This window comes from Notothenia rossii (assembly GCF_949606895.1).
Source record: "Notothenia rossii genome assembly, chromosome: 3".
Lineage (NCBI taxonomy): Eukaryota > Metazoa > Chordata > Actinopteri > Perciformes > Nototheniidae > Notothenia > Notothenia rossii.
In genome coordinates, this window is record NC_136901.1 from 92937579 (window position 1) to 92964126 (window position 26548).

Genomic DNA, 26548 nt, shown 5'->3' on the forward strand with positions numbered 1-26548 from the left:
CATTAATTTAGTTTTCTTGTTATGAATGACATCCGAACTGTTTTGACCTTCTTTTCCCAGACTAACGAGAACTTTCCATAAGTTACATTTAAAAAACCCTGCTGATTTATCCTGGTATGAGTCAACAAATCAGCTTGCTTTACACTCAAGTTACCAAATAGCTATTGGGAATAGTTGTTCAATGTGTCTGCTCTTCTTTGTAGATGTTTATAGGAATATTTATAATCTATAATTCCACAAAAAAAGGTGTTCTTGTAAAGGAAAGTTTAACTTAAGGGAGGAAACTTGTGCTGATGAATGACGAAGGAAGTCAGGATGGTTCGGAGAACACAAGACAGGAAGTCAGAGACGAAGCACGGACCATTGACTTTGAAAAATGGAGCTCATTTAAATAATATATGACCTCCGTCCCTAGATCACGCCCTCATAAGTCACACGAGTGCTTGGACTGGAAAGAGCTGCAGCATCGATCAGAAGTTTGGCAGGAAGGCTACTAAACATTAAAGATCTCCTATTATACTATTTTCGGACATATAGGTTTCAGATTTACCACAAGGCGAGTTCCTTTTTTTATTTCCTGCTTGTTTACACATGTCCTCTCTCCAGTACAGGTTAGCTCTGAGTGTTAGCGATGCTTGCTAATGTAAACAAAGACCATATTACGTCCCGAACACGTCACACATTGTTTCTGATAGCAACGTTTCTGATAGGGCCGTGGGACACACCGGGGACACATCGGAGACACATCGGAGACACACCGGGGACACACCGGGGACACACCGAAGACACACCGGGGACACACCGAAGACACACCGGGGACACATCGGGGACACACCGGAGAAACACCGGGGACACATCGGAGACACTCCGGGGACACATCGGAGACACACTGGGGACACACCGGGGACACACTGGAGACACACTGGAGACACACTGGGGACACACCGGGGGGACACTGGAAACACACTGGGGACACACCGGGGACACACTGAAGACACACTGGGGACACACCGGGGGGACACTGGAAACACACTGGGGACACACCGGGGGGACACCGAAGACACACCGGGGACACACCGAAGACACACCGAAGACACACCGGGGACACATCGGAGACACACTGGGGACACACCGGAGACACACTGGAGACACACTGGGGACACATCGGAGACACACCGGGGGACACCGGAGACACATCGGGGACACACCGGGGGACACCGGAGACACATCGGAGACACACTGGAGACACACCGGGGACACATCGGAGACACACCGGGGACACATCGGAGACACACCGGAGGGACACCGGGACACATTGGGGACACACCGGGGACACATCTTTATGTATAAAAGACATCAAAAAGTGAACTTTGCACAATAGAGGACCTTTAAATCGCAAACCAACATAGTGTGTTTCTGAGTCTGTGGATATCTAATGTACCTGCAGTGCCGTGGCTTCCTGTTATCGTTCCTTCCTCGTCATCATCTCGCCTGAACAGGAAATGAAACGGTGAGCTGATCCGCTGATCGCTCAGATGATCTCAACATTATCTTTTATTCTTTATGAGAAAAGGCGAGTTGTTCTGTTTGATATCCTGCCAAAGGCAAACAGTAAATACTGGGGACAAAATACATTTTTTAAAGGTCCCCTATGATACTGTCTCTCATCAATATATCACAGGTCTCAGATATATACATAGCCTGTCTCTGATTGGCTGAAACACCAAAGAGATCATTGCAGCATTACCCATAATCCCCTCTGTTTCAGCCCTGTTTCCAAAGTGCTGACATGAAGAAGAGGGGACACATGTTGATGTAGAAGAGACATGAAGAAGAGGGGACACGTGTTGATGTAGAAGAGACATGGAGAAGAGGGGACACATGATGATGTAGAAGAGACATGAAGAAGAGTGGACACATGTTGATGTAGAAGGGACATGAAGAAGAGGGGACACATGTTGATGTAGAAGAGACATGGAGAAGAGGGGACACATGTTGATGTAGAAGAGACATGAAGAAGAGGGGACACATGTTGATGTAGAAGAGACATGGAGAAGAGGGGACACATGTTGATGTAGAAGAGACATGAAGAAGAGGGGACACATGTTGATGTAGAAGAGACATGAAGAAGAGGGGACACATGTTGATGTAGAAGAGACATGTAGAAGAGGGGACACATGTTGATGTAGAAGAGACATGAAGAGGAGGGGACACATGTTGATGTAGAAGAGACATGTAGAAGAGGGGACACATGTTGATGTAGAAGAGACATGAAGAAGAGGGGACACATGTTGATGTAGAAGAGACATGAAGAAGAGGGGACACATGTTGATGTAGAAGAGACACGGAGAAGAGGGGACACATGTTGATGTAGAAGAGACATGAAGAAGAGGGGACACATGTTGATGTAGAAGAGACATGAAGAAGAGGGGACACATGTTGATGTAGAAGAGACATGAAGAAGAGGGGACACATGTTGATGTAGAAGAGACATGAAGAAGAGGGGACACATGTTGATGTAGAAGAGACGCGGAGAAGAGGGGACACATGTTGATGTAGAAGAGACATGAAGAAGAGGGGACACATGTTGATGTAGAAGAGACGCGGAGAAGAGGGGACACATGTTGATGTAGAGGAGACGTGGAGAAGAGGGGACACATGTTGATGTAGAGGAGACATGGAGAAGAGGGGACACATGTTGATGTAGAAGAGACATGTAGAAGAGGGGACACATGTTGATGTAGAAGAGACATGAAGAAGAGGGGACACATGTTGATGTAGAAGAGACATGAGGAAGAGGGGACACATGTTGATGTAGAAGAGACATGAAGAAGAGGGGACACATGTTGATGTAGAAGAGACATGAAGAAGAGGGGACACGTGTTGATGTAGAAGAGACATGAAGAAGAGGGGACACATGTTGATGTAGAAGAGACGCGGAGAAGAGGGGACACATGTTGATGTAGAAGAGACATGAAGAAGAGGGGACACATGTTGATGTAGAAGAGACGCGGAGAAGAGGGGACACATGTTGATGTAGAGGAGACGTGAAGAAGAGGGGACACATGCTGATGTAGAAGAGACATGAAGAAGAGGGGACACATGTTGATGTAGAAGAGACATGAAGAAGAGGAGACACATGTTGATGTAGAAGAGACATGAAGAAGAAGGGACACATGTTGATGTAGAAGAGACATGAAGAAGAAGGGACACATGTTGATGTAGAAGAGACATGGAGAAGAGGGGACACATGTTGATGTAGAAGAGACATGAAGAAGAGGAGACACATGTTGATGTAGAAGAGACATGAAGAAGAGGGGACACATGGTGATGTAGAAGAGACATGAAGAAGAGGGGACACATGTTGATGTAGAAGAGACATGAAGAAGAGGGGACACATGTTAATGTAGAAGAGACATGGAGAAGAGGAGACACATGGTAATGTAGAAGAGACATGAAGAAGAGGAGACACATGTTGATGTAGAAGAGACATGAAGAAGAGGGGACACATGGTGATGTAGAAGAGACATGAAGAAGAGGGGACACATGTTGATGTAGAAGAGACATGAAGAAGAGGGGACACATGTTGATGCAGAAGAGACATGAAGAAGAGGGGACACATGTTGATGTAGAAGAGACATGGAGAAGAGGGGACACATGTTGATGTAGAAGAGACATGGAGAAGAGGGGACACATGTTGATGTAGAAGAGACATGAAGAAGAGGGGGACACATGTTGATGTAGAAGAGACATGAAGAAGAGGGGACACATGTTGATGTCGAAGAGACATGAAGAAGAGGGGACCCATGTTGATGTAGAAGAGACATGAAGAAGAGGGGACACATGTTGATGTAGAAGAGACGTGAAGAAGAGGGGACACATGTTGATGTAGAAGAGACATGAAGAAGAGGGGACACATGTTGATGTAGAAGAGACATGAAGAAGAGGGGACACATGTTGATGTAGAAGAGACATGGAGAAGAGGGGACACATGTTGATGTAGAAGAGACATGAAGAAGAGGGGACACATGTTGATGTAGAAGAGACATGGAGAAGAGGGGACACATGTTGATGTAGAAGAGACAAGAAGAAGAGGGGACACATGTTGATGTAGAAGAGACATGAAGAAGAGGGGACACATGTTGATGTAGAAGAGACAAGAAGAAGAGGGGACACATGTTGATGTAGAAGAGACGCGGAGAAGAGGGGACACATGTTGATGTAGAAGAGACATGAAGAAGAGGGGACACATGTTGATGTAGGAGAGACATGAAGAAGAGGGGACACATGTTGATGTAGGAGAGACATGAAGAAGAGGGGGACACATGTTGATGTAGAAGAGACATGAAGAAGAGGGGACACATGTTGATGTAGGAGAGACATGAAGAAGAGGGGACACATGTTGATGTAGGAGAGACATGAAGAAGAGGGGACACATGTTGATGTAGAAGAGACATGAAGAAGAGGGGACACATGTTGATGTAGAAGAGACATGAAGAAGAGGGGACACATGTTGATGTAGAAGAGACAAGAAGAAGAGGGGACACATGTTGATGTAGAAGAGACGCGGAGAAGAGGGGACACATGTTGATGTAGAAGAGACATGAAGAAGAGGGGACACATGTTGATGTAGAAGAGACATAAAGAAGAGGGGACACATGTTGATGTAGAAGAGACATGAAGAAGAGGGGACACATGTTGATGTAGAAGAGACAAGAAGAAGAGGGGACACATGTTGATGTAGAAGAGACATGAAGAAGAGGGGACACATGTTGATGTAGAAGAGACATGAAGAAGAGGGGACACATGTTGATGTAGGAGAGACATGAAGAAGAGGGGACACATGTTGATGTAGAAGAGACATGAAGAAGAGGGGACACATGTTGATGTAGGAGAGACATGAAGAAGAGGGGACACATGTTGATGTAGGAGAGACATGAAGAAGAGGGGACACATGTTGATGTAGGAGAGACATGAAGAAGAGGGGACACATGTTGATGTAGAAGAGACATGAAGAAGATGGGACACATGGTGATGTAGAAGAGACATGAAGAAGAGGGGACACATGTTGATGTAGAAGAGACGTGAGGAAGAGGGGACACATGTTGATGTAGAGGAGACATGAAGAAGAGGGGACACATGTTGATGTAGAAGAGACATGAAGAAGAGGGGACACATGCTGATGTAGAAGAGACATGAAGAAGAGGGGACACATGTTGATGTAGAAGAGACGCGGAGAAGAGGGGACACATGTTGATGTAGAAGATTTTGCAGAAAATAAGCTCAGTGGCAAACACACATTTATGATACCAACACGTTTTTTTTATGTCGTATAAAAAAAAAGTTAATATCTCTTAAGCTTGTGTTAACCACAGACCTTAAAACTGGCTTTTTAACCAAAAACAGACAAAAAAAAATAGACTTCGGGACGAGCAAACCCGGAAGTGCTAAATTCTCTCCAATGTTCATGTTAAGACTTATTCTTGCACAGTCACAGTCAGCAAGAGAGACACCTTTTGTTAACAAATCCCCTTGAGTAAAGGATGTGTGTCCCTGAAGTATAAATGTGTCCCGAACGTGATAGTGATAATTTGTCTGATTTTGGTTTGGTGTCATATTGTCACCCTCAATTTTCACGGATAAAAAGACAACATTTTTTTCAAGTTTAGTCCAAACACCATCCGGCTGGGCTTCCTCCATTGTTTAATCTTCATCCATCCATCGTCTTCCTCTGAGCTTTCTGTTGGCATCGGGTTAATCTCCCTGCTCCACATTGCTTGATCTCTCTTTTCTCCCATGGGCTTTTTAGCAATTTACTCTCCTCCATCTTTCTCCACTCAGACTGCAATCCTCCCATCCAACCCTTTTTTCTTCCTGCTTTGAAATGTGCAAATTGGGCATTTTTAATTTGAAGTATCCCTCTAATCTTAGCATCCAAGGCTTTAATTACACTTCAAGGATCAACTCATCCTCTGTTATCTATCTTTCTCTTTCATTCTTTTACACGTTATAGTATACCAGTTTAACCAGTCCGTCCGTCCCAGAATGCAACGCTGTAATTTAATTTAATTCTGTCGAGGTGCCGTGACCTTTTCCCCTGGAACAGACTGGCATTTGTTTCATTGGGACCCAGCTGGCCATGAATACACACACACACACACTCTCACACTCACACACACACACACACACACACACACACACACACACACACACACACACACACACACACACACACACACACACACACACACACAGATGAGGTTTCAGTCAGGTTTTTTGCTCCAGAGGGAACAAGTGCATTTTCAGATGAAATGTCCTCTAGCCAATGGGAAGACGGTGTTTAGGTGGGCGTGTCTGGACCTCAATCAATCAACAACCTCTACTGAGTTTTATCATGCATTGAAATGACCCAACAAATGATTGAGTACAAGCAAAACTATTAAAAACTAAACTCATTGTTTTGTATTTAACACACACAGACACACACACACACACACACACACATACACACACACACACACACACACACACACACACACACACACACACTAATGTCATTAGTTGTTGGACAGCTCCAGAGCATTTCATTGGTTCAGACTGAGGTATAGATTTCAGCCGTGGGCAACAGATTGTATTTACTGGGGGTTTAATTAGAAATTGGATTCATGAGAGTTTCCACGTTGTGTTAGACTAGGACATGGAGACAGATCTATGGGACATGGTGGGAACTTTAAGTTAATTTAAAGACATCAAAACTTCACTTTGTTTAATTAGAAACTTACTTTTAACATTAGCGAGTGTTAATGACTTTGGAGATGCCTCTGACTTTTCATCTTGCTCAAGCAACAGGTTCAAAATGGTCTCTACCATTTCAGGTAAGGATAAATCTAGAACTGATATAACCGAGTATTTAGCGTCAATGCTTCAGACCATCTTAATTTCCTAATACATGCATAAAAGGCCCTCAAATGTTCTCATGATTTGGATTTGGAAGTGCATAGTTGGATACATTTCTACTGCATGCAATACCTGGCACTACAACTCCCTATCGTCTTCCCACAGTCCCAAGACAGTAGAGACTCTGTCACATGTGTAATACACCTGAGCATACTCTCTCTCTCTCTCTCTCTCTCTCTCTCTCTCTCTCTCTCTCTCTCTCTCTCTCTCTCTCTCTCTCGTGTACATGAGTAAAGATCAAGGTTAATTTAAATTAGCAAAGAATGTCAAGGGAGTTTCCTGAGAACATTGATTTAGTCCGTATGAAACCCTTCCGTACTACTTGAGATAAAGCATGAGATGTAGGATGTTAAATATGCGTAGTGTAAGTTACAACCACAAGCACTGTCTCCAGAAATGAGACATTTTAAAGGTCTTCTCCATGTCTCTTCTACATCAACATGTGTCCCCTCTTCTTCATGTCTCTTCTACATCAACATGTGTCCCCTCTTCTTCATGTCTCTCCTACATCAACATGTGTCCCCTCTTCTTCATGTCTCCTCGACATCAACATGTGTCCCCTCTTCTTCATGTCTCTCCTACATCAACATGTGTCCCCTCTTCTTCATGTCTCTCCTACATCAACATGTGTCCCCTCTTCTTCATGTCTCCTCGACATCAACATGTGTCCCCTCTTCTCCATGTCTCTTTTACATCAATATGTGTCCCCTCTTCTTCATGTCTCTTCTACATCAACATGTGTCCCCTCTTCTTCATGTCTCTCCTACATCAACATGTGTCCCCTCTTCTTCATGTCTCCTCGACATCAACATGTGTCCCCTCTTCTTCATGTCTCTTCTACATCAACATGTGTCCCCTCTTCTTCATGTCTCTCCTACATCAACATGTGTCCCCTCTTCTTCATGTCTCCTCGACATCAACATGTGTCCCCTCTTCTTCATGTCTCTCCTACATCAACATGTGTCCCCTCTTCTTCATGTCTCTCCTACATCAACATGTGTCCCCTCTTCTCCATGTCTCTTTTACATCAATATGTGTCCCCTCTTCTTCATGTCTCTTCTACATCAACATGTGTCCCCTCTTCCTCATGTCTCTTCTACATCAACATGTGTCCCCTCTTCTTCATGTCTCTTCTACATCAACATGTGTCCCCTCTTCTTCATGTCTCTTCTACATCAACATGTGTCCCCTCTTCTCCATGTCTCTTCTACATCAACATGTGTCCCCTCTTCTTCATGTCTCTTCTACATCAACACGTGTCCCCTCTTCTTCATGTCTCTTCTACATCAACACGTGTCCCCTCTTCTTCATGTCTCTTCTACATCAACACGTGTCCCCTCTTCTTCATGTCTCTTCTACATCAACATGTGTCCCCTCTTCTTCATGTCTCCTCTACATCAACATGTGTCCCCTCTTCTTCATGTCTCTTCTACATCAACACGTGTCCCCTCTTCTTCATGTCTCTTCTACATCAACATTTGTCCCCTCTTCTCCATGTCTCTTCTACATCAACATGTGTCCCCTCTTCTTCATGTCTCTTCTACATCAACATGTGTCCCCTCTTCTTCATGTCTCTTCTACATCAACATGTGTCCCCTCTTCTCCATGTCTCTTCTACATCAACATGTGTCCCCTCTTCTCCATGTCTCTTCTACATCAACATGTGTCCCCTCTTCTCCATGTCTCTTCTACATCAACATGTGTCCCCTCTTCTCTACGTCTCTTCTACATCAACATGTGTCCCCTCTTCTTCATGTCTCTTCTACATCAACATGTGTCCCCTCTTCTTCATGTCTCTTCTACATCAACATGTGTCCCCTCTTCTTCATGTCTCTTCTACATCAACATGTGTCCCCTCTGTGGAAAGAGACTCTGAAAGTTTCAGGAACAAAGATTCTCTCTCTTTTTGATCCATTTCTATAAAAACCTGTCTGAAAATGAGCTGATTAGATTTTGGCTACTTTATGATGTCATAACGATGTTTTGTCTTGTGTAACCATTAGCCAATCAGCAACCTAGGGAACCCACCCCCCCCCCCCCCCCCCCTTATCACCTGAATCTCCTCCTAGAGCACCATTGAGTTCTTTGTAACCAAATCTCTCTCAGAGGGGCGTGGGGAGGGGCTCCTTATTTTCATCTAAAGTAACAGACAGAGAATCAGCACTTTGGAAACAGGGCTGAAACAGAGGGGATTATGGGTAATGCTGCAATGATCTGTTTGGTGTTTCAGACAATCAGAGACAGGCTCTGGGTATATCTGAGACCTGTGATATATTGATGAAGAACAGTATAATTGGGGACCTTTAATTGCTTAATACGAATTAAACTTCCAGCCCCCAAAATAAAGAAGGTATACTTAGGAACAAAACTTAGGATATAAATCAAAGAACACCGATACAATCTGATCACGACAGCCACAAATTAAACTTTCAGAAAAGAGACCAGAACCAAGGGGACCCAAGGACAATCAGATCCAATAAAAAACAGCCCGGAGGATAATAAGAACCGATCCAGAAGGCGGTCAACGTGAACAAATCTAAAAAAGAGAGGGAACAGCAAAGCCCAGACCCAATTAGTCTGAATATAATTTAGCCCCGGCCCGACTCGAAACGAAAGGAGGGAAAGGAGGGGACATTTAAGAGAGAAAAAAGGTTTAGGTGCGTTAAGAGAGCAGGGGAATAAAAGGAGATGGAATCGATGGGATTGAAAAGGGAGAGGAAGAAATGAGAAAGGGGCGATGGAGGATGAGAGAGGAGAGGGAGAAGGCTATAAAGGAATACCTCTGGTTGTATTCTGGCTGCTGAGCACTGAGCTGATGAAAGTAGATGAGAGGGTTGATATAAGGAGACATCGACCTCTGACCTCACTTATAAGAAGCCTTTTGTATTCGCTCGTACTGAATGAATCCAATCTCAGTCCATGCACAAATCACCTCGTGTGTAAATGAAAAAAAAAGGGAAAAGCCACATAAATAATTTATCTTGAAAATAAAAAATGATTACGTTATCCTGATTTTAAATGACGTAACAAAGTTGCCTTAATTAAAAAGAATAACACAATTAATTTCACAGTTAAATTCAATAAATAAATACTTTATTTAATCGTTAAAATATGTCATGATTTAATTCAGTTTTGTTTGATATGTTACACCAATATGCGTAAGTGTTTGTTGTTTCTTGTGCCTAGGAACTAATGTGTGTTCATGCACTGGTACTGCGGGTTTTGTTGATGCACTGAACTCAACGTGGGCGGATCTCTTTTACTGAAGCTCTGCTGGAGTCCTTCACGAAAAGGAACTTTAAAGATTCATCTCCTTTCACGACAAGCGGCCAACGAGGTATTTGTTTCATGTTTTCGTGTGGGCGTCACGTCCTATTTTCATTCATATATGTGTGGCACACTATTAGGCTTGGGCGGTATCATTTTTTTCATACCTTGCTGACATCATACCCAGGGTGTCCGCGGGGTCTTAAAAAGTATTAAAAGTTGATAAATCAATTTAGTGAAAATTAAGGCTTTTAAAAAGTATTAAAAAGTATTAAACGGCATTTTCCAAGGTATTAAGAAGTCCCACAGCAACGACAACATGAAACACCCTTTAATTTACTGAAACGACATGTCTGGAAACCCCCTCAAGGCGGCCCCATGCATAGCGCGCCGTAAAATGCTGCTTATTATTTTAAGTTTCGTTGCCTTGCTCCGCTCTGTGGGGGGGGTCCCAAGGTGGGTAGACCGGCATACGCAACGCTCTGGGGGTCCAACGGCTCCGTGTGTGCCCTATATGATCATTTTCTGATTACGATGAAATAGCCCGCCTCCCTCTCCCCACGTCTCCTCCTGCTGCTGGGCTGTCAGAAGAGGGGGAGGAAAAGAGAGGAAGTCACCGTTTATTAAATATTATTATACAGAGAACAGAGTCGTCATCAATTTGTTTTAAAGCTCAATAAATAACAAAGAAGACCTCTGATCGGCACTTTTCTAATTTTGTACGGAAGATTTAAACTTTAACGGACATGTTGACCGGCGGAACATTTTTTTTTACGGAAACTGCCGCACGGTCCCCTCGTTCCTTGGAAGAGGCGGAGAGGTGGGTGTTTTTCATCTGCTGGTGGACTACCTGAGAGATACAGCAGGAGAACACGCCATCCACCGCGGAGAATAAATAGAAGGGCAACCATGGCAACCATGTTCCGGGGTCTTCTTCGCTGCTTTTGGTGTATTTTGTGGCGGCAGCAGCGCCACTTACAGGCCTGACATATGTACTACATCATTTCCAGCATTTGCAGCGGTCTAGTGTGAACGGACATATTAATGAATCGAATGCGTGTGAACGGAAGACTTTTTTGCGTTTACGTATGCGTTTTACCGTATGCGTCCTCGTGGGGCCGGAGTCTAAGCCAAACTATATCCGGTCACAGAGATCTGCTATTTTAAAGTAAAGTAATACACATATAGACCCTAAATATAGTCTATATTAAGAACGAGAAAAGTCTTAACATATATATCCTTTTTTGTAAACATATGACAAATGTGTGAGGGTGATGACGTCAGAGCATCGTCCTATGTGCCAGGGCTTAGCCCCGGACAGCCCCAGCCCAATTTAACCCCTGGGTATTTGTGAGGGAGCTCCTATATGGCATTACCCTGCTGAAGCTCACCAAAGTTTGATATAATTCATAGTTCAAAGTTTTGTCAATTGTTTTGTTTATTGGTCAAATACTGGTTTCTAATGGTTTCTGATGAGTTTTAGTGGAATGAAAGAGCACAGAGTACAGAAGCAACAAAGCAGCATGCTGCATTAAACCTGACCTTCACAGAGAGGTTGAAGTTCATGTGGAAAGGAGGCTTCAGTGGTCTGTCTGCACTCTGTTTAGTTGTGCTATCTTACAATCAATATAGTCAATGTGAGGTAAAGTGTGTCGCCAATGTAACCGGTTAGAACTCAAAGTTGCGATGAGGTCTTAAAATGTATGGAAAGGGTCTTAAAAAAGGTCTTAAAAGGTATTAAATTTGACTTCAGGATTCCTGCATATACCCTGATACCGTGGTATATGGTATATGACGGTATGACCTGGGTCGACTTGAGTGAGGTGGCGTTCGGCGGCAAATAGATGTTTCGAACGGTATATTATATGTTCGGTGTAAAATGCAGCCCGAGCCGGTAGACGCTCGCAAAGTGCCGCGACGTGCGCGCAAGTGCAAAACAAGTGTTGCATACATGACACATTGTGCAAATGGCACATTTTGAGATCGGATACAGGACGCGTTTGTAGATGTCCGACGTTGTTTCCATTGTGAGCTAAGTTAACAATATATCATCATACATAAACATTTTCCGGGAGTAAATACTTGACTTATTGAATAAAGTTTGCTATATTCACTAACTAGTTTGGCAATATTATTCCGTGCATGTGTTAAAAACCTTATTTCCATTTGATTCATTGGATTACTCGCGTGAATGTTTAGCACGTTAATGCTTTCGTTTTTAAAACCGTCCGACCTCGACTACAAAACCATCAACCAGTTGCATAGGATTAAAAAATGTCAACACTCACTCACCCCGTCTTAAACATTCCCAAAGAAGTGCCTCTGTCTCTCGTTGTGCTGGATGAAGTCACTGGCGACGAGTAAACCCAAAATAGTCCCAAACAGGCGCAGAGACATTTTTCTTTTTTACTAGTTCTCCGAGTTCAGGGCCGGCAAATGCTGCCGCCATCTTGCTCAGCTCAGCTCTGTGCTGAGCTCTGAGAGCGGGAAAGACGGACTGCCCTCCCCTGCCCTCTGCTGGCGCGTGCTGTGCATTACAACCAATGTCGTCCCTGTCAAAACTCCGTGTCAGTGTAATAGAATGAAACGCATCTGTGATTTGGCGCACAGTCTGTGACGTCACGGTATTGAAAATCATACCGACGGGATTTCGAATTACCCTGGTATACCGTAATACCGTCATACCGCCCAAGCCTACACACTATGCTAATGTGTTTGGCCGTGGATATGTTGTTCATATAACTCCAAGAATAAACGCCCGTTTTAAAGAACCGACCTGTGTCTGTGTCGTGAACAGAGATACAGTATGTGATGTTGTCTACCAAAATGCACATAAATCAGGTCTTGCTCCACTCAACAAAGCCTACAAATTAGACTATGCAGATTTGTTCTTGGTCGTCCTTTTCATACACATCACTGCACAATGTATAACCAACTTAAATGGCCTTCTTTAAATGTAAGAAGACACGCATTGGCTTCAGCTGATATTTAAATGCATGTATCTTAACTACCCCCCTTATTTAAAGCAGCATGTTGTACCCTACTCACCAAATCATCAAGTTAGACATTCTGTTCAGATTTATTTCTCCGTCCCCTCGGCTAAAAAATCTATTGGCAGAAGAGCGTTCATGTTCAAAGCCCCAACAGACTGGAATACTTTACCTGCTGCTGTTAGATCTCTCTCTCATTGGGTATATTTAAACATGCATTGTTATCTCACTTTCAGCTGGTCTGCACTTGTTATTAACTGATATGGATGAAACTGATTTGCTCGACTGTCTCAAATTGTAATGATTGTGTGCATTGCTTGAATTTCACTTAACAGACTGTATGTGGTTTTTCTTTTTGTTTATGTATGTCTGTAAGTTGCTGCTATTGTCGGGACCCCCTTGAAAAAGAGATGGTGCATCTCAAGGGGTTTACCCAGATGAATACAAATGTCTAGATATACAGTGATGATGTATAATATATTCTGTAATGGAGTTAAAACAGAAAAACCTTTCTTCTTTATTCCAACATTTTGAAGAGTGTCCTTGTTTTCTTTCTCACGTCTGATAAGTGCGTCCTCGTCTAAAAATAAATAATAATAATAGAGACATCACGAACCTCTGCCAAGGCCATATACTATGTGTGTTATTTGTGTATCTATACTTAGTAAATAAATACATATACAGACAGTGACACGCATGAAGCAGCTTTTTGCATGTGCTTAATTAAAGAGACCCTATTATTCCCTTTTAGGTTGTCCCTTCCCTCTCCTGTATGATATAGGGTTTTGTGCATGTAAATGTTTTGCAAAGGATCAAATCCCTGTTTCCTCCAGAGGGAATTTCTGTGACACTGAATAAAACATTCATAAGTGACTATCTGTTGCTAAAATAAGGTTAAAAAAAAGGTTTTGCTTGACGTGTGTTAGAAATTCAAATCAATGTTGATATGGCGTAATTTGAATTAAATACACTATTTGATTTAAATCAGTTTTATTCTGAAAAACCGGAAGTTCTCACTATTAGCTTAACACTTTTATTCTGAAAATTCGTCACTTCCGGTTAGCATTTAGCATCTGGCGGAATCATACGATTTCAAACCTTGAACCAAGGTGAAATGACATATGATGTTGTACACTGAGCACGCTGGGATTAGCACTCATTTATTGACGCTGAATAATGTGTAGCAGGGAATGTTTAAATAACCACAGACACCAGAATGATGCAATTTAGCTACAGAAAAAGGCAGGAATTGCATTGGACCCGCCCCCGGACGACGCCGGCCAATAGGAGAAGACCTCAGATGACAACAGGAAGAGCAAGCCAAGAATTGATCTCTTCGACTCCCTGACCTGAACTGACCGGTCGGATGTGGAGAGCGCCTCCACTCGCACATTTCATTTTGTACACCACCGCATCTTTTGTGTAATTAAATGCTGTTAACTTTTATAAGCTTCCCTTGACTCTTTTCAGTCTCTCCTGCCTTCAGGGTTCTAGAATTGCTTTCAATTGCTAACATTTAGTTAATTAGCTCTGTCTTCATTCTATAGGGTTCGGGTTAGTTGAGCAGGTATTTGCTCATAATCCAAAACATCAATAATCGATAATGGTCTTTTAAGATGTGATGGAAAACGTTGAGCAATTTGATGATTGTTAATCTCCGGGCTCAAATACCAACATGCAACTCAGGACAGAAAAAGACTAAAATACTTTCTCAAATTAAGAAATCTTTCACCAAACACTAATCAGTTCTCCCTGTGGAAGAACTTTCCATGGCTCCATTTACAGAACTGAGTGATATACTTCATATCAAATGAACTTCTTTAAAGAGATGTACGTACTGTAACCTGTTTGAACCACTCCAGTAGGGTTAGGGTTAGTTGAGCAGGAATTCTCTCGTAATGATGGATAATGGTGTTTCAAGATGTGATGGAAAACGTTAAGCAGTTTGATGATTGTTAATCTCCCGGGCTCAAATACCAACATGCAACTCAGGACGATGAAAACACATTCAAACGAGGCCCATGATTTGCTGGCAGATTTTCTCCCTTTCATTCGGTTGGAACCAGCAGAAGAACACAGCGTTACTGGGCTCTGAAACCACTTCAACAGAGATGAATTGATTCTTGTTCCCACATGATGGCAACATGGAACATTGGCAGGTTAAAGGCATGAAAAGAAGGGGGCTTCACTCGAGCACTTACCACCTAAAGCTTGCTTCATTACAAAATCCATGGTTGCTGCTGATTCGTGTGGTTGATCTTCTCAAAACCAAAGAGAGCTGAGCGTGTAGCCGCCGGATCTCTGGGAGTCTTTGTCCTTCTCACTTTCCCCTTTGAATGTTGGGATGAAGAACGTCTTCTGGACCTGAGGGAGAAGAAAACGGTTAAATAAATATCACGTGGAACCTTAGTTTTAAAACACATGAAAGTGTTGGGGTTCTGTTGTGTCTTCTGAGGCAGAATAATAATAATAACTTTATTTATATAGCACCTTTCATACAGACATCAAATCAGTGTAAAACAAGCAGCAAGAGCAAAGCATAAAATGGGATAAAATAATAAAAAATAAAACATAGAGAATAAAACATAGAGAAATGTCAATCACAGAGAATAGTGCAGTATAATAGTGTAAAATCAGTCAAATGCTTTGGTAAAGAGATTTTAAGCTGCCTTTTAAAAATGCCTAACGTATTGGCTTCCCGTATATTGTTGGGTAACGTGTTCCACAGTTTTGGGGCGTAGTTTACAAAGGCTGCTTCACCGATCTTCTTGTGGCCCATGGGCGACTGTGGCTGTGAGGGAGTGCGGTCGTCTTTCAACCAGAAGGTTGTGAGTTCGATCCCAGCCCGTGCAGTCAACATGTCGATGTATCCTTGGGCAAGATACTTAACCCTGAGTTGCTCCCGATGGCCAACGGTGTATGAATGTTAGGTCCTATAGAGTAAGGTACACTGCTCTGTATGAATGGGTGAATGACATGTAGTATGTAAAGTGCTTTGAGGGGTCTTAAAGACTGGATAAAGCGCGATATAAGTACAGTCCATTTACCATTTCCATTTATGACTCTTTCTGGTGACCTCTAATAGACCTGCATCTGATGATCGCAGTGTTCTGGGGGGTGTGTAGTTTATTAGAGAGTCAGCAATGTAGCTGGGGCCTTGTCCATTTAGAGCTTTGTATGTGAGGAGAAGCACCTTGAAATCAATTCTAAAAGTTACAGGAAGCCAGTAGCTAAGACAGGACTAATGTGTTCCCTCCTTTTGGTATTAGTTAGAATGCATGTATATATTAACTATCACGACTTTGAGAAAGAGATTAAATGTAGAAATTGACTGTAAAATTCTGGATGACTTTAAGAAAGAGCGGAGAAAAGACTTTCTGAGGTCGACTTGTTTCACTTTCAAGAACAACAATTAGACTTCTGCAAAATACAGAAAAAACAGGAAACTTATTTAAATGTTTATCTCCTAAATTCAGGATTGTATATTCTACCAGGAGCCACCACAGCTTCATTTACCTCTATGATCGATTTCTGTGGGCCGGGATATATCTTTCATTTACAAACCCATCTCCAATACGTCAATATTTACACCAAAAGCGAGAGACAGTAGATTACGCTGTTAAGACAACAGATGATGTGATCTTCTTAACACTGTCCACCCGAGACAGGAATCCCATTCTGTGAAGAGCACGGATCGATACTGAGGCCATTCATGGATCTCCTCACAGTCCCACATCTGTCTGAAACTCAATACAATGGATCAGTCATCTTCTATCGCTGACTGGGGATATATGTGTCATGGTAAATGAAACCATGTGGTCTTCTAACTCTTTACGACACACTCAGCTTGCATGCTTCTTGATACAATCACTGTGCGGTGGACTGAACGTTAAACAATGCATTTGAAAACGATTTGGAGTGCAATGTGATATTTATTTAAAAACCCATGTCGAATATTAGCGACTGTCTTTAAATGAGAGGAGTAAAAAGTTGTTTTTATACAACTGCATTTGCAATTAAATGCAACGTGCTTTAGACAGGAAGTAAACACTAGCTGGAACACAGTTTGGGGTCTACAGTGATTAAAGAATGGTTCATGGAAAACAAAATGGACGGACTTGGACGGTTACAGAAAACCTCGATCAGTGCTGCCGTCGTTTGAAGTTACGTTTCGGTCACCTAGCCGTTGTTACGTAGTAGAACAGACTAGTTTCTCTTAGCTGAAGCGATACGAACATAAAAAACACCCTGAAACACATGATCTTTTACTTGACACAGTCATATCATTAATATCTTATAATCCAGGTTGAGCAGAACAGAAGAAGAAAGACAGGAAGTCAATGTTTATTCTCAAAGCTGCCCCCTCTTTGATAAACTCTTCCATTAGTGTCCACCAAGATAAAATCCTCCACATGCATTGCGGCTGGCAAACCAGAACCTCATTTCCATTTTGAAAAAGATCCCTCCTGCGCCAAGGTGTCACTTTGCTACGCTAATATTTGCCAGAGCAGGGAGGGGACGGCAGATTGAGCCGAACTGATTATTTTGGGAGGCAACGGGGGAGGAGAGGCCAAGCGGGACAAAAAATCCATTTGTAACTATGACCGAGCGCTTCAGGGGCTGAAGGGCCTAATTTATACACACACACACACACACACACACACACACACACACACACACACACACACAGACAGACAGACAGACAGACAGACAGACAGACAGACAGACAGACAGACAGACAGACAGACAGACAGACAGACAGACAGACAGACAGACAGACAGACAGACAGACAGACAGACAGACAGACAGACAGACAGACAGACAGACAGACAGACAGACAGACACACACACACACACACACACTGTTCATGTTCAGGTTATTTTGTATATTTCGATTGATGTGCTTTTTTTACGTCTTAATGTGTGCATATGTTTCTGTTGATTGTGTATATATAGAATATACATATTTTTATATATATTTGTTTTTTTGTATTCCTCGGGACTGTGTGAAACGGTATTTCGATCTCTCTGTCTGTACACACAAACTGAAAGGTTGACAATACATTTTGACTTGACTTTTGACACACTTAACCTTGAGCACGGAGAGGAAACTGTCACATGTGTGTGTGTGTGTGTGTGTGTGTGTGTGTGTGTGTGTGTGTGTGTGTGTGTGTGTGTGTGTGTGTGTGTGGCCTCTGGTGTTTGTGGTCAGGCAGCAGAACATTTCTCTTATCGTTACAGAAACAGACTCAAGGAGACAATAATGGCATAAAGGAAAGATGCTGCTGAACATCTAGAAGGAAATGAGACACACACAAACATACACTCACTCACACACACACACACACACACACACACACACACACACACACACACACACACACACACACACACACACACACACACACTTGTATTGAGGGCATACAGTTCCAAACCTTGACATTACAACCCTGAATCTGTCCAAGAAGTATTCTCAGAACTGATATTATATTTCCTATCTTTATTGGACTGTGGTCTCTTTCCCTTCACACTGATACTAAGCATCTTTGGTGCCGCAGATCTTTAATAAACATTCCTACAGATGTTTTTGTTGTTGATTGGATCAAATATACTTTATTGATCCAAATAAGTGTTTCTTTATGCTTTATATTATTTATAGATATTTGTTTATATTTCTTGATATTTGTTCAAATCCTTTTAAGATATTTATTAATGTTTTATTTCAATTATTTTTGAATTATTGTATTTATATTAACCTATCTTTCTTTTACTTTTTTTATGTTGATCTTGTTAATATCTTTTTAATATTTATTTGATATATATATTTATTTTAATAGGTTTTAAATGGTTTTGATTGCAAACACTGCTTTGGCTTCAAGCTGCCTCCTCTCCAGCACAACAGCACCAGGATGACCCGATCTTAGAAACCCTTCATGTGAAGAACACGGGAACAAACCACCGAGCCTGTTATCGTGTAAAAGCGGAGCAGCATCACTCCACCTGCCTCCTTTCCATCCTCCATCCTCCATTCGAGCCGTTGTGTAACAGTTGATCAGTGGGTGGTGTAGAAGCTGGAGCAGCTCAACTGAACTTCTCCATGCTGCTTTCAAACCTTACATAACCCTCCCTTTCACACAGGGCCCTGTGTATACCATACAATGCACTGTTCAGCACCCGAGGGCACCCTCCATCGTCTCCCATCCCCCAACCTTTCTCCTTCCTCCTCCTCCACCCTTTCTTCCTCTTCCTCTTCTTGTTCTTGTTCTTCTTGTTATGTGATTGTGATGTGCAATATCATGTGACATGTACTGTATGTAGTAACATGTGTTACTTTTATCCATTCGCCTCTATCTACTTGTCTTTCACCCAATTTGTATTTCCACATGTACACATTTCAGTCAGACAAGTGACGTGTTTCTTTAACATGTTTATTAGAAGCAGCAAAGTTGAGTTTGGCGTCTAGACATCACTCCACAGATATATATACATAGCACGATGAGTGATGATTAAATAACTAACCCCCCCTAGAGCCTACAGGTGGAAGCTGGGTGGAAGCTGGGGTGGAAGCTGGGTGGAAGCTGGGTGGAAGCTGGGTGGAAGCTGGGTGGAAGCTGGGTGGAAGCTGGGGTGGAAGCTGGGTGGAAGCTGGGTGGAAGCTGGGTGGAAGCTGGGTGGAAGCTGGGTGGAAGCTGGGTGGAAGCTGGGTGGAAGCTGGGTGGAAGTTGGGGTGGAAGCTGGGTGGAAGCTGGTTGGAAGCTGGGCAGTGGTGGGTGGAAGCTGGGTGGAAGCTGGGTGGTGGTGGGTGGAAGCTGGGTGGAAGCTGGGTGGAAGCTGGGTGGAAGCTGGGTGGAAGCTGGGTGGAAGCTGGGGAAGCTGGGTGGTGGTGGGTGGAAGCTGGGTGGAAGCTGGTTGGAAGCTGGGTGGAAGCTGGATGGAAGCTGGGGAAGCTGGGTGGAAGCTGGGTGGAAGCTGGGTGGAAGCTGGGTGGAAGCTGGGTGGAAGCTGGGTGGAAGCTGGGGTGGAAGCTGGGTGGAAGCTGGGTGGAAGCTGAGCGGAAGCTGGGTGGAAGCTGGGTGGAAGCTGGGAGGAAGCTGGGTGGAAGCTGGGGTGGTGGTGGGTGGAAGCTGGGTGGAAGCTGGGTGGAAGCTGGGTGGAAGCTGGGGTGGTGATGGGGCAGCAAGCAGCAGCGACGTGGAGGTAGCAGCAGCAAGCAATGCATAGAGAGAGATCTGGCAGGTTAAATAGAACGGCATATTAAGGACACTCTGTTTGGTTGGTTGTAGAGTGGCAAGGGGCGTTATGTATGAATGCTCGAGTTGACTTCCTGAACTAGCTCGCAGGCTTCGCCCCATATCCTTTTTTTTCATTTATTCTTTAACTTTTTACATTTTTAATGCTATTTTATTTCTATTTCTGAAATATTTGGGACTTTTTATTTCTTGTGTCTTAATTTCTCTCATGTATAGTGCCTTGTGTTTTTATGCTGCTGCAACGCAAACATTTCTCAAATTGGGATCAATAAAGTACCATCTATCTATCTATCTATCTATCTATCTATATATCTATCTATCTATCTATCTATCTATCTATCTATCTCTCTATCCATCCATCTATCTATCTCTCTATCTATTTCTCTATCTATCCATCCATCCATCCATCTATCCATCCATCTATCCATCTATCTATCTATCTATCCATCTATCCATCTATCTATCTATCCATCCATCTATCCATCTATCTATCTATCTATCCATCTATCCATCTATCTATCTATCCATCCATCTATCCATCTATCTATCTATCTATCCATCTATCCATCCATCCATATATCTATCTATCTATCTATCTATCTATCCATCCATCCATCTATCTATCTATCCATCCATCTATCTATCTATCTATCTTTCTTTATGCTGTTGATGTATTGTGATTTTAAAAAGTTGATCAATGGGGACTGTCCACGACACTATAGACCAATACACTAAACTAAACTCTACTTCTTCTTCTCCTTCTTCTTCCTTTTTCATTTCAGAATCCCTGCGCCGGCACTGGTGCGTAACGTGGATAATGTCATCAGAGCCGGGCAGAGATCCTATCCCGTTAATTGGAAGTTGTTTTTCCGAGTTTCTCGGCCGGAGACGAGGTTTGGGAGCGGCTCGGGAGGAGAAGACGAGTCTGTCAACGCTTCGTGTTCCTGACAGGCGAAGGAGATGTGTTATAAGGAGAAACAAGAAGGATAGAAAAGCTTGAAATGTGTCTGATGTCAGGTCAAAGGTGACAGGTCCATTACAGGAGGTACTACCGGCGGTATGAAGGGAGAAACAGTGGATCCAAGAGTAAAGTGATTCCCTTGTTTTAAATATGGAGAACAGTCATATTGCTGTTGTCATACAAAATGTAAATTCTCCAGTTTTGCTGATTTTCATTTTAAGCTCTGAAGGATGAGATTTCATTTCAAATGTTCCTTCTTTTCAACAAATCACAAAATGTACATGAAAAATGTGTTATAGTCCGTCTCCTTACAGTAAAAAGTGCTAAAACATGGTCAAATCATTGAGTTATTTGAACAGGTTTTTGATCATATGACCGAAAGAGGTTTGTCGTCAATACAAGCTCAAGAGAAATTATTTTGGACGTTAAAGTCATGAGTTCATACCACAGTTATTATCCATTGAGTCCTAACCACATCAATTGTTAACAGGTGGTTTAGTAAAACATCTTAAGATCCACACATCCAGTTTAAACACAAACATGTTTCTATTGCCTATAGAGCATATTAGTCAGCATTGAACTGAAGGAATGCACACGACATTTGAAATGCCATGTCAACATGCATTTCTGAAATCGGCCTGATTGAGTGAAACCTTTTGTTCAGGAGACTCATGAAGGTTCCCAACGTAGTAACATGACCTGGAAGTCACATGATAAGAGCTGTTTGATCCATCCTTTACGGAGGGGAGTGAGATGATGCCTTGAGGCCGCAATATTTCACATGGCACAACATTCGGCCTTTCATGGAAACAACCGATCGTGACCGAGAAACGCTCTTCATGTCAGTTACGTTGCGTATTCTGCATTTAATAAATAATGTTTTTAACGTCTTGCTTATCACTGTAAAATGATCAGATACAGTTTCAGTGTTTACTGAGCTGAGCTGTGTTATAAAAGTGTAGGTCTAGTTATGCATATATTGCATAAAGTTCTGTTTATTTATTTGATTTATTCACGCTATGTTCATACAAGCATACTTATTGGGATTATTGTGGATTAAAACGTATGAAAAAGAGGGTGAGCAAACATTCCCTTCAACTTCCCTTTTTTATTTGTATTTGAACCTTGGAGATTAAGAATATATTTGTTTCTGTTGTCCATGTTTATAAAGCCTGAATAAAACAACACAACAACAAGTATCTCGGTGTGGTTATTGTAGTCCTCTGTACGGAGAAAGAGTCTCCTAAATCTCTTTTCCTAAATCCTGACAAACCCTCCTTTACTTCTTTCCTAAACCCCATCACGTGTCTCACTGAGGTTAAAGAGTATTGGTTAGGAAAGGACAAAGGAGCAGATTTTGTGGACAATTCGACAACAACCTCTATCCCCATTTCACTTCAGGAACATGGTCGGTTATTGTTCCTGCCGAAAAAAGAAATTCCCCAAAACAGAATCTAGGCATCAGATGAGCTCTCAAGATTAGGGAAAACATCACACGATAAATCAAAGGTCAATTACCTCCTGTCCCCTTTAACTAGTTTGACTGACACACACACACACACACACACACACACACACACACACACACACACACACACACACACACACACACACACACACACACACACACTGAATGGGTAAATCAATAAGGAGATGTGGATGAATGAAGCGGGACGGATGTCTGACAGGAAGTGGTTCCTCCGTCAGGTTAGCATGACTCCAGCAGACAATCTGTCTCTATCTGTCATTTAATCCTGGACTACTACAGTGCACCATCTCTGCCATACTAGTGTCAAAATACCATTTATATTAAATGTATTCACTTATTTTGACTCACTATAAAGACTAAATGTTCTGTTATCCATTTAACTTCTTGTATTTTTACATTTTGTTTATAATGGTATTTGTTTTAAACACTTACTTATAACTTCTTATGTTTATATATAAATATAAATATTTTCTTTTTTCTCTATTTTTAAGTATTTCAAAATCCAATTTCCCCCAGGAGTAATGGATTTAAGTTTGGTAACACACTGTTGTAATGTAATATTAGGAATATTTTGTATATAACTTTGTCATTTCTTTGTATCTGATCTGTTTTTTGGCATCTTACTATAGACAGGACTTTATTATTCTTAGAATTCTCCCAAAAAGCACTTAATTGCAGGAAATGTATGATATTTTTGCACCTAATAGTAAGGATAATTACTGCCAAAAAGCCTTCAAAAAGAGTCCTTAGATAGCTCAGTGAGTCTGTTTGCAAAACGAACAGACTGTTTTAAAATGTTTCTTGTGGTAAAACAGCTAGTACAATTCACATTAATAGGGTAAGTCAAAGAAAAATGTACAAGAAGCCACATTTTTCACTTTTTTGTACTACAAAATAACTTAAAAAAGAGAAATGAGACTTAACTGAACAACACCCTTAGTTCTTCGTTTCTGCACAGCCAGCTCATAGTCAAATATAGTCTCTCACACACACACACACACACACACACACACACACACACACACACACACACACACACACACACACACACACACACGTCTCAAAAAGTAACCGAACACAGGACATCAACTCGGTGAATGAGTGAATGATGAGCTGCTAACTCTCACACCAGATTACTTATTCATGAGACTTCGAGCTGATCAATTATTCCCTCAGCGCAGACTGAAAGGCACAGAAAGGCTACACGGCTCCATTTCATATTTCCTCTCTTTGAAAGTGACCGACCCGCCTCGGATGTTGAAGGATCCTCTGTGTAAATGATGTGAGGACGCTAATTTTAACTTGCATATTTAATATTGTATCAATAGTTAATATGGTTCTATTATAGCACGGACTTCCAGCAGGTTGTGACGGATTACCAATTACACAATTCTATTTCTGCTATGGCTTTATATATGATTAATGTGGTTGTAGTCTGATTAGCTGTTTAAATGAAATACATTCTCTGACGTATCCAGATCATTTTTCTTGTATGTGTTCTTTCCTGCGTGGTTTTTTCCGGGTCATTTGTTTATTCCTCTCACTTTTTGTTTTGCCTGTTGGCGTTTTGTTGGTTTTGTAATATATCTGCTTTCTCTCTGGATGTGTGGAGGCAGGAGGACTCTCGGGGGTGTAGTGGGTGGATGCTTGCTTTCCAGTTCATGTTGTTTCTCATGTTCCTGTTGAGTTGTTCGAGACAAATGAAAAAGACTAAGTCCAAAAATGAAATATCTAGATAGTTTTTACACTATTACACTAATGTTAAAGAGGGATTAGACATGTTGTTTGAGCTGATGATGCTTTAATATACAAAATATATTGATAAAATAGTTTTTAGATGACGATTTCAGTATTCAGAATTTCAGTATTGCCTGAAATAAGGTCTGTGGTTAACACAAGCTAAAGAGATTTTAAAGTGTTGTTCTCCATATGTCAGTAAATACGCCACTGGTGAATTAAAAAAAGGTGGATTCTAACAAGTGTCTAAATGAGACGACTAAACGTCATTACGCTCAACATTAGCCTCCTTTAGCTTAGCGGTGGTGATGTGAAGTCATGTGACCGTGCTGTAGTTCCTTTATAGCCCAACATTAGCCGCCTTTAGCTTAGCGGAGGTGACGTGAAGTCATGTGACCGCGCTGTAGTTCCTTTATAGCCCAACATTAGCCCCCTTTAGCTTAGCGGAGGTGACGTGAAGTCATGTGACCGTGCTGTAGTTCCTTTATAGCCCAACATTAGCCCCCTTTAGCTTAGCGGTGGTGACGTGAAGTCATGTGACCGTGCTGTAGTTCCTTTATAGCCCAACATTAGCCACCTTTAGCTTAGCGGTGGTGACGTGAAGTCATGTGACCGTGCTGTAGTTCCTTTATAGCCCAACATTAGCTGCCTTTAGCTTAGCAGTGGTGACGTGACCGTGCTGTACTTCCTTTATAGCACAACATTAGCTTGTTAATATAAGTGTTGTTAATATGTTGAGATTATCCTGCTGAACTAAACGTGTAAGTATCATAAACGTTTGCTTGCCAAAGATCTTATTTTCAGCAGTAATCCTCAATCCAATGGAAAAAGCCTTGGATTGCAGAGAGTGTGAATGAAACAGTGTTCATGTTTATTCACACTCTCTGCTGCACACCATCTGTTTCTGTCTCTCTCCCTCCTTTTGTTTCACACTGACTCTTCTCTCTATTGTTGGAGAATCTCACTGAGTCACTCTGCGTCTCCATTACAGCCTCAGCCTTTCTTCTTCATGTTCACTTCATTTAGAAACATAAATGCTGGTCTTGGTGGTTGGAGCTCAAGGTATAAAGTATGTCTTCAACCTACCAGCACATTTAAAACATGTTTCTGTACTTTATTCAAACCATTGTAACCAAGCTGTTGGAATCATTCACATGGATATGTTGATGTTTTTTATAATTTCCCAAATCAACAACATTATATTAAAAGTATTTCATCGTTTTTTGAAAAAAAAATTGTTTAGTTTTAAAGTGTCTGATTTCATACCCCTTTCTATATTTTGAGATCCTTCTTGTAGAAAATCACAGTTTTGCTGATTTCTTATAGAATATCTTCTCTCAATAATCCCGATTGTCATACCCTACCAGCCTGATAGATGTCGACATCTTCCAAACATGATATTTAGAAATGTTAAGTGACCTAACAACCCTAATTGCATCGCTGTGACATTATCAGAGTAACGTTTACAGACATGACTAAACTGCTTCAGGGCAAACAGACTTTAAACTGGTTATACAGGTTGAGTCATATTAACAAAGACAGGTCAACTCCCGTATTCAATTGTGAAATCAGTGGAAGGACACTTAAACAAAATAGATCCTTTTCACACAACGAACTGATATGGTGCAAACAATCTTAAAATAAGAACAATATGAGGAAGAATTACACTTAATACAAGAACATATCAAAACAGACGTTGAAATGATGATTTGTACCCCTGTTTTTAGAAAATAGAGTTTTAAGAAGTAGAAATCAATGGATGTTTGAATGTGTAGCGTCAACAGAAAGTGCTTCAGACACACAGAGGCAGGTTTTCTGGTTGTAGCTGAAACTCACTGAGTAAATATGATGTAATTAATGGAGCAATTAGCCGCTAGCGTTCACTCAGCCATCTGT

At 41.8% G+C, this 26548-nt stretch overlaps 1 protein-coding gene across 1 annotated transcript in view; it reads right to left on the minus strand.

Annotated features, from left to right (window-relative positions):
• Positions 1 to 26548, minus strand: part of cplx2b (complexin 2b) — a 69710-nt gene that overhangs the window by 17718 nt on the left and 25444 nt on the right. The window contains exon 2 of the mRNA XM_079671060.1: positions 15416 to 15578. Coding sequence (XP_079527186.1) covers positions 15416 to 15446 — 31 coding nt within the window. The 5' untranslated portion in view covers positions 15447 to 15578. The remainder of the gene's footprint in view (positions 1 to 15415; positions 15579 to 26548) is intronic.